Here is a 10,444-nt window from a genome sequence, read left to right on the forward strand (position 1 = left end):
ATATATATATATATATATATATATATATATATATATATGTGTGTGTGTGTGTGTGTGTGTGTGTATGATTTTGCGTGTTACCTACTCGTTATACGTGGCAAAGTGCGCGAGCTGGGCACAATATTCTTTGTCTGCGCGTCCGGCCGATGAGGACTGCTCCATGAAATAGTATGCAAGTGGATGTGTGACGAATGGATTTGTTCGATATACATGCAATTTAGATTTATTTTTCGCCTATTCACATTCATGTGGATATATATATGTACACCTCCGTACATATAGTAGTGCCAATAAATTTTTTCGTATGGGGATATGTGCCTGTGAGAGACGAATGCTATGAACGGGTTTGTGTGTTTCTAGTGAGCGTCTACGTATATGTGCATGTGTATGTATAAATCGCCACATGTGTATGTACACTATCACCCAAAGAACATTGATACCCAAGTCTAGTATGATCGAGTGAGTCTTTAGTGCATACAAATCTAGCACACAACCTTTAGTACCACAGTATATACATCGTTTGACCATTAATTGAGACCATGTTCAGGCGGAAGTACCAACGGCAGAAACGTATTAAGATGCACAATTCAATAGCTGTTAAATACAAGTAAACCCTAAACCCTAAAAAAAGCATGGGTCCATCACCAATCATTCACCTATGCCCGTGTAATTGCGCTTGAAAAACACAACATTGGTGGCGGTTGTACACATGTACGTGTATGTGAAATACCTACCAAAACATAATCGAATATTAATTAAACCATGTCAACTGCGGGGCCGTAGAAGTATGTACAACCTTGCCTAAGCGAACGCACATCAGCTTTATAACCCGGCGTGACAGGCAATTACATACGTCACGTTGGCTTGACAGGTTCAGTGACTATATCATGTTTAATATTATATGTTTTAACCCCTTTCGCATGCACAGGCGAAGTGTCAAATGCGAAACTGTAGACCCGCCCCCAACTCTAGGGGGAGGTACCGAACAGGCACTGCTGGACCGAGGCAAAGTGGACTCGCTGAACATTTCTGTGGCTGCCGGTATATTTATAAACTCACTGATCCACTCGTCGGAATAAACTGAGATACAGACAATAATTATCTCTTTTATATATTTATATATATATAATTTTTGACATAGTTCATAGTATTTAAATACTTGTGAATACTTCAACTTTTTATTGAAATTTTTACTTGAAATTTTTCTCGACACGAAAGGTGCATATTGTGTTCTCGGTGAATATTACTGAATTTACAGGAATACTTTCTAACTTGTTTAAAAAAAAACACTTTTCGAAATAGAATCTGAGAGACATAAAAGGCTTTATATGTCATGACATACTATAAATTTACATGTATGTGTTCCTCGAAACATTGCTGATGTTTTAGCTATATCTTTCAGCTCACTGATTTTTATCGAATGAAGTTTATCAGTCCGAGACAAATAATTTCTCTGAGAACAAACATTCGCTTGATCATACCTATTGCGACGGCTGCGCATTTCTGGGGGCTGCGGGTATATTTATGAATTCACTGATACATGTATTTTCGAAACAAAATTAGTTTAAAATATTTTGACCCGTTTTTTAGTTTAAATACGTATAGTTATATCCAAAATGCATGTCTCTAGGTATCCTTTTCTGACCATTGATTCTCTCGATGATATGAAATGAAACAGACACGAGCAAGCTACTCAAACATTCACTCTTATTCACCAATACATTCATCAAAACGAAGTCAGACAGAGGTACAAATGTATCTGCATCCCGTGAAACTGTAGGTAGTACTTGCACATGTGTGATAATCTGTCTATTCTTATCAAAGCCTTGCTCAAGATAAATCTTGCTCAAGATACATTCAATTGAAATCAAGTAGATATAACTTTTTCGGATCCAAATTTTGCATACATACATAACCATACACATGCCAGCTGGAACGTAGGTCAGAGACATGGTGAGAGATGGTATGTATGTGAGCGATCAGTTGTCAGCTGTATTGAACATCGTACTGGCGTTACGGAATGCACGTTTAACCAGCAGGGGAGGTTATTTATATTGTTTAATCGTTTATTATTAGACATTACTATCTCGAAGGCTATCCAAATACTTGTGTCTTTCCGTGCGTGGTGGTGATATATCTTGCATCTAGTATATCCATTTTTATGAAAACGTTAAACTATGATATATATAAATACATATATACATATGTATATATATATTATATATATCATGGTTTAACGTTTTTATAAAAAAGGATATATATATATATAAATGTATATATATATATATATGTATATATATATATATATATATATATGTATATGTATATATGTCTTTTCAGATATCTATAGACTTGGTGGCTAATCGTCTACTCATGCTGAATCGTGAGGCCACTTCTTTAAACATCTATGTGTAGGGACTGATGAGAACAGATCAAAAGTCGGGGGGGGTGCATGGGATGTGATGAGAACGGATGATTCGAAGGATCTTCTGTTATACTACATTAATAAAAGCCAGAGAAGCGTTTGTGAAGGAACGTCCTTATTATTAGACAACGAGTCTTCAATTTTCACAGCTACATAGTGTCATATTGTGAATGTGCTATCTCTTTAAAATAGGTAAATATTACACTCTGCCCTAATATTTATTACAGTACTGAACTCCACTAATAACACAATCAGTAATATTGATATATCACGGCTGGGAAGCCGCCGGGACTGAAAGGGTAGAGTCAAAGGAGTAATTTATTTGTTCTTATTCAGACCTAAAGTAGTAAACGATGTCTAAAACCAGTACACGCCCTTAGCCCTATCGCCTTGCAATACACATACGTATACACACTTATATACACTCACTCACTCACATTATCTCTCTCTCTCTCCCTCGCACACACACATATATATATACTAGCATTCACACCCACACCCACACACATATATATACTTGCATTCACACCCACACCCACACACTCACACTCACACTCACACTCACACTCACATTCACATTCACATTCACACTCAAGCTCACATTCACATTCACATTCACACTCAAGCTCACATTCACTTTTACTTTCACGTTCACGTTCACACTCACACTCAACTTTGAGTCTCAGTCTTAGTCCCACTCAAACTCAAACTCCTGTAAAAGCCAAATAAAGTTCTCTGAATAACTAGATTTATTTATTTGATTTCAGACCCTTTATATACAAGTGTACTACATAAGTGTCAAGATCTGTTTTGACCATGTGGCCCGGGATACGGATAAGTTTGCTGGAGTATGTATTATAAATACTTCAATAGAGGTTCATAATATAGAAAGAGATTCTTACTCTACTACACAAGAAAACAAAAAATGGAGTGGTTGTGTTTTTATAAATACAATTATACTATACATATCAGAGCCTTCTTGTTTTATTTTAGACGGCTATGCTTCATTGCTTCGTCTACAATGTAAACAAAACAAAACAAAAAATGTTTTGTTTTGTTTTTTGAAACAAAAACATAGAAAAACATATCGAATCTCAGGACTCAGGAGTATTCACAGGACTCCAGAGCTAAGCTCAATACGTATAAACTTTAAACGTATACGCAAAAGGTTTTTTATAGCGTTTTAAAGTATATCTGGGGCAAATCGACCATAAAAGTTTTCCAAATTTGCACCTGAGATATTGATCTGATGTGAAAATATTCACAACTGGCACAAAGTGAAAAATAGAACAATTCCTGACAGTTCGGCCGCCTCAAAAAATGTACCTAACTGTAAACCCATAGGACTATGTTTAGGATAAACCTTGAACGTAAACGCTTAAAATTTCTATTTTTTTGCGTTTTAGCGGGAAACGTAATGAGGTTAGCTCCAGAGTCCAAGCCCGTTAAAACGCAAAAAGCGCGTCTACGTCAAAAGTTTATCCTAAATATTGTCCTATAGGTTTACAAATAGGTACATTTATGAGGCGGCCTAACTGTCACGAATTATCCTATTATTCACTTTGTGTCAATTGTGAATAGTTTCAAAACACTTTTTCAATAAAAAGGGTCAATTTCTCGGGTGCAAATTTGGAAAAATTTCAAGGCCGATTTGCCCTCGATATATTTTAAAACGCTTACAAACAAACCTTTTTGCGTTTGCGTTTGCGTTTAAGGTTTATCGCGTAAAGACAAAATGTATTGAGCTTAGCTCCACCGCCTCCAGCCCCCAGGAGTCCAGGCAAGGAATCCTGACGACATTTTATCATCTCAGAACGTTTGTTATTCTCTTCACAAATCATAAAATATTTTATCTGTTTGGCAATTGCAAATTGCAATCGGTTTTACGTTCAATTAAACATTTAAAATATATAAACGTATATGTACCATCGCGCGGTTTTGAGGACCAGTGGAAAGTTTAAGTATTTATTTTTTAAATACGTTCGAAGTGAAAGCAAACATAGTATTCTGAAAATAGAACACGAGAGGCGCAATAAAGAGTTTTGCATAGCCTCCTAAAACGTTGATTTTGTTAATTCGGTTTGTTTGTTGTTTTTTTTAAAAATCCCCAAAAAGACAAATGACAATCATGACCCTCTTTCGCGAGAGAGAGAGTGAGAAGAAAAGTGAGAAGAAATAAAATAATATGCCTGAGTGGACGACGGAGTATTGTCCGTCGGTTGACAAACGTTTATGCTCTATGTGTTTTTTTACAAAAACAATATATGTAATGCAAATACCTTTAGTTTGAGATATACACTAGAGTATAGTTCGGTACAGTGACGAACCCACACAAGTCTCTTCGACTACATGTGGTTGAAAAAAAAAGATGCTGTCGTACATACTCTAATTCAGCTAATTTGGTTTTGACAGGGTGACGGGACTCCTCGGAGTATGAGGATGCCAAGACGATCACTAGATAGATGAGAAGTCTGCCTATTTAGGAAGGTGTCGAGTTACGAGTAATACCATGTGGATAAAGCGTACAATAATTGTTGTAGTAGATACTGGCCGATTCTCTCGTAGATTCGTGGTAGACAGTAGTGTCCACAACAAGTCCACAACACAGTATGTACCTCGGAGTAGGAATGTAGTATAGATAGTCCGAGCATAGATGACTACATACAAAAATACAACAGACTTGTTTTTTCCATTATTCGTGTAGTATAGTATCTTACATATTTATGTAAGTACCAATAATCGGGATTTCTCAATTGCATCTCACTATATTTCGTTTCTATTTGACACTGAATCGAGCACACAATGGTACTGCAAATCAGTATTGAATTACTACAGTATCTGACAGACATAGTTTTATATTATTTCCCCCACAATTAAGTGTGCTCTACTGCTGCACATTTGATGTGCCTTTATTTTTCAAACTTGATTATAACCCGTTGGAAGTAAAATAGAAATAAAATTTGGCTGACAGGACATACCCGAAGGATGTTAGAATGTCACCAATTTGATAGAATTTATTTGCCACAGAACTATTCCCAATTGAAGCTCAATGTTCGTAACATAGTAGAATCTCATTATTCTTCGATGTGTGCTAACCACGCGATGGTTTTATAGATAGGTCGCTGACCACATTTGAATAGCTGCAAGAAGAGAAATGGATTAAATTATGCTTTTGAAACAAGATCCTAACCGAAAGTCGAAAATTGTTGTAAATTATACTCAATACTTTCTACGGTGAACAAAATTTTCCCGTGGTGATGATCACAATTATGTTTGGAAAGTGTATTCCTACAATGCCAGTTTTAAAACAAAAGAGGAAAGTTTTGTGTTATGTGGCCATTCGGAGGCCTTAAAAAGTTTATTTGATTTATAAGTATGATTACGCGACTCGTTCAACAGTCCTAACATATCCATCTCTCTCCTGTGGCATATAGTCTACCGCACCATTGGACATAAGCTGTCCAAATGCTTGCCAGCCCTGGTTAGAATGTTTGTATGAGTTGGACTTTTTACACTTCCATAGTACTATATAAGTGTCCCAGTGCTGATGCTTCACGTCAGCACACAAACCATTGTCTCTGTTGCGTAAGTGGTGCTCGGAATCCCCGGGCTTGTGAAGTTCCCACGTTTGTAGTTTTGTTCCATTGCACTCGCCAAGTTGTATGTTTTTATAGCCTTCCACATCATCCGCCTTCGGCGATAGCAGGCATTCTCCTGTAGATGTAAGAACTTCTTTCGTATCCGAATTATATCGAAGGTAAAGTGTATTCTCTTCATCACATTCACCAACCATGACCACATTTGATTCCTCCCCAGTCCCTCTTGTCATGCATTGAGGGTGGTATATGTTGCGGTATGAGTAATAATGTACGGCCGTATTCCGTTGTTGACGAGTTGGTTGGGCATGACAAAATGATTGTATGCACCCTACAGCGGCCATAATTGTTACTATACTCTGCATGATGCTACTCGGAACAATCATGATGTATGCTATATTTTATTTATTTATAAAGTGATTCATAATCGTGTATGTGCGCAATATATATGCATAATGAAAATTGAATTTGGAGAACACTTTCCAGGAAAAATCACATGTTTCATGAATGATTTTTTTTAAACATCGTTCACTGTAAATATTTTATAGAGCATATGATGCCATAGAATTCACCTTCGGCTTCGGGATACTGTATTTCTTTAAATAAGTATAAATATATCACTGGGATACGATAGATCTGTAAGGATGAGTATTTCAAGAAGCTATTTACTCCGTATTTGATCAGTAAACATTGAGTATCTGCTCACTGCTGGCGAGTGACGACTATGTCACAATGGTGCTTATCTGTAAATTTCTTTTACACTAACTTTATTTACAATTGCCCCCTTTTTACTAATAAAAATCAGAAAAACAAATATTTAGATATCTACAATCGTGCAGTCGTGCATACAAATTCTGTACGGAGTACACATATTGTGAAACTGCTGCAGCCATCATGTGAGTGAAGGGCCTGAGGCTCAATGCCAAATTGGCAGATTTGTAGCCAAATTGAAATGCCAACAATCCCAAAATTGAAAATTAAAGAGGCCCACCGCCCACCGGGTACCGGCTATTATATTATTATTATAAATCGTATCAAACCGTCGAATGTATCTATTTGAAATGGAAGCTTTTTTTTTTTAAACATCTTTTATATTGCGAGTATAAACAAGATTCTGCTCTTTTTTGTATACTTAGATATGATCAGTCATACCGTCGTGGAGTCGTATGGCGATTGGCGAAATAGAAACCATTAAGGCATTAACCTTGTATCCATTCGTTTTGTAAAAACAAGATTCTGCTCTTTTGTTTTGTCAAAATAATTAGATATGATTGTTCATTGTCAATCTCTCAGATGTGTATTAATATTGACCAATACATTTACAGAGATTTACGGATTCAGTATAGTTTTGCTCTCTTTTGAAATAAAAAAAAGCAAATTGGAAAGTTTTTACTGTTTTTAGAAAAATTATAAATATAGATTTTCGATTGTTTATTTTATTAAAAATATGTAAAACAAAATCTAGTTTGAAAATGTAATTATAAACATTTGTTTTTAAAAAAATAAAAAATACTGACAGAATACAGTGCTTAGCGATTCTTTATAAATAAATATATGTATAAAAAAACAATATATATATTTTTTAAAGATGTATGTTTTTTTTAAATAAAATAACACCGCCAGCAGCTTGACTGCTGGACTGCAGAGTGCAGATCCGGCAGTCCTGCAAAGCATTTGTGCTACAATATTTACATACATACTGTTTTCGTTTTTGCTTCTAGAATACAATGTAGATACCTATTGAGTGATAAGTTAAATATCACTCATCAGCCCTCAGACTTTAGAGTCATAAGCGTGTATACAGATTTATATTATATCTCTTGAAAAATAGAATCTATATATTTGTGGTTTAGCTATCACTCGTCAATGTCGTCATACATGGTCTTGGTGTAACGGTCACTTGTGGGTGGAAACACTGACTGTACTGAGTGTACTCTGTGTGTACCTATCATTTGCTGTGCACATACATCGCGGAAGCCCTACAAAGGCTATCTACAATCCACCCAACGTTTCCGGCTGTTGACCCTCACATGCACATTCGACGACCGCTTTCTACAAACCTGGACAGTATATAAGTAGAGCGGTAAGGTGCTGCGTGTGTGCTCTGCGCCCAGTAGCTCCCATGTTGGGCGTTGTAAGCACGTGTCTAAGTTCCAAGGCGGGCTGTGGGGCCGGAGGGGCGTTCGAACGTTTATCCCGCAATCGACATATACTGATTGTTTATCTACATATACTCAAGAGTAGACGAAGTATGAACTCGCTAGCGATGGCCGGGGTGCGTTGAGCAGCTGTATCCGGCAACCCAGCTTACTCGAGTCCGCATATCGTACACATACTTGTGAACGCTGATATCTACATACTCTTATCTTCTATTCCCAATCCTATTGATACTCTGCACGAGCCAGCCGCACACAACGAAGACTTTGGGCAAGTGTCTGAATTTTGTATTCCTTTGTGTTGAACCTCCAAAGCAACCACCCCACTCCCCCGCGCGCCCCATACACGGGAATTGTGCCGAAGATATGTAGGTGCATAGAGATGTCGATATATAGCGTCTGGGATATCGTTGGCCTTGTGTAAAGTACAGGATAGCTTACTTACTCGAGAGCCCGTGTTAATATCCGGCTGAAAGTACCTGGACCAGTCTTGATCACAACTGCGTGGAGTTGAAGATCATCGACTTCAGAAGCTCTGACATAAGGCCATGCGCCGCTTCGATCCCCAGTTTCGTCCTACAGTGAATACCATCTGGCAGTTAGTATGAAAACCCTTAAAACCCTAACCCTAAAACCCAGTTTCGCACAACTGTGAAGTTAGTTATGACATGTGAAGTGGTCTGGCTCATGCGTTGCTGGTCTCTGGACAGGACAACCCATACTGCCGTGCTATTTATCAAATATGGGAATTGGGCTTATCCGCATACACAGACACTCCGTGCAGATGCAGATGATAAGTAGATAAGTAGCGTTGCTATGATAGGTAGATAAGAAGGGTTGCTATGATACGTCGCTAAGAACGGTTGCTATGGTACGTAGATAAAACGTGTCCCAATGATACGTTGATAGGAAGGGTTGCTATGGACGTACGCCCATACTTTTTAACAGTCAACTATAACAGCGCAATTGACTTTCGAGTTCACGCGATTGCTCTCTGTGCTGCGTCGGTGCGAGAAGGTGTTTGCAATCCAATAGACGCACTCGAAGCCACATGTACTAACAGGATGAGCATACTTTATGATAAGTACTACAGCCTCAAATACGCATGCATACAACCAACTGACAATTTTCAGGTGTCATGTAATCAAAGCATACTATGACACCCGCTGTCTTTCACATCCCCTCCATTGCACACTCGTTCGTGGGCTGTTTGTTGGTTGGCATCAACACACCAAACGGGTGCCCAAACCAACCACACGAAAGAACGGGCCCGATTCCCACACATTACTACAATGCAAGACAGACATTCATTAGCATAAACAGAACTTCACAGAGAACTAGTGCATGGCTGTCATAGACAACCCTCTCAATACTACTGTTTATATATATATATATATATATATATATATATATATATATATATATAATATATATATGATATACAGTTGTGTTTGTATCAACTCGTGATCGAATACCTAGATATGTCTACAGATAAAACACAAGTATATATAATCACTCGCGTACACTCCCATACTTAACAATGGTTACCATAGAGATATTCCCTCCATTTTATGGATTGTGTATTTGCATGCATAGTTTAATCGAAATTGGTATATTGCCCAATTTTATCACAAAAACGCATCTCAATTACATACCCAGGATCACCAGTACATAGCATCACCCACATACCCATCATTAGTGACATTTTCCAGATCTTTCCTCGATTTTGTGGATTGTGTATTGGAACCACTATAAGAATCGGGTTTGGTAAATTTATCCATCCAGTCACGTGGTACTGGGCCGTAGTTTTCGTTGTTATTCTGTACGTTGAATGCCTCTAGTTTGCACCCGATTTCGACCGTTTGTTGTTTCGCGTATTTTGAATTCTGACAAATAGATACATGCATTGCAGTGTCAGAGAAGATAATATATACATACTACACTAGCGGGTTATAATGGAGGCATAGTGGATGAGTGTGCATTACACAAACACACATAATATATATATATATATATATACATATATTAAAATACGTTCATACATGCATGCATGAACGCAAACATGCTTCAATACATACATACATACATACATACATAGGTATTTACATATATACCTACTTACATACATACAGACATACTTTCATACATACATACATACACACAATATATATGCATATATAATATATATATATATATATATATATATGTATATACACTTATATATATATATATATATACATGTATATATACATATATATATATAATTA

General features: G+C 37.0%; 2 protein-coding genes across 2 annotated transcripts; both read right to left on the reverse strand.

Moving 5' to 3' along the window:
* Window positions 1–5,747: 5,747 nt before the first annotated feature.
* SARC_04246 (hypothetical protein) lies at window positions 5,748–6,517 on the reverse strand. Its single transcript, XM_014301942.1, has one exon. It carries the CDS (start codon window positions 6,405–6,407, stop codon window positions 5,805–5,807), a length of 603 nt encoding a protein of 200 aa, XP_014157417.1. The 5' UTR covers window positions 6,408–6,517; the 3' UTR covers window positions 5,748–5,804.
* A 1,216-nt stretch (window positions 6,518–7,733) lies between these two features.
* SARC_04247 (hypothetical protein) lies at window positions 7,734–10,064 on the reverse strand (the record flags this gene model as incomplete). The annotated part of the gene is made up of 2 exons (XM_014301943.1): window positions 7,734–8,753; window positions 9,867–10,064. Coding segments are annotated over 2 exons (280 nt in total), but the record flags the coding sequence as incomplete, so codon positions are not given.
* Between the last annotated feature and the right edge of the window lie 380 nt (window positions 10,065–10,444).

This window comes from Sphaeroforma arctica (genome assembly GCF_001186125.1).
Source record: "Sphaeroforma arctica JP610 unplaced genomic scaffold supercont1.232, whole genome shotgun sequence".
NCBI lineage: Eukaryota > Ichthyosporea > Ichthyophonida > Sphaeroforma > Sphaeroforma arctica.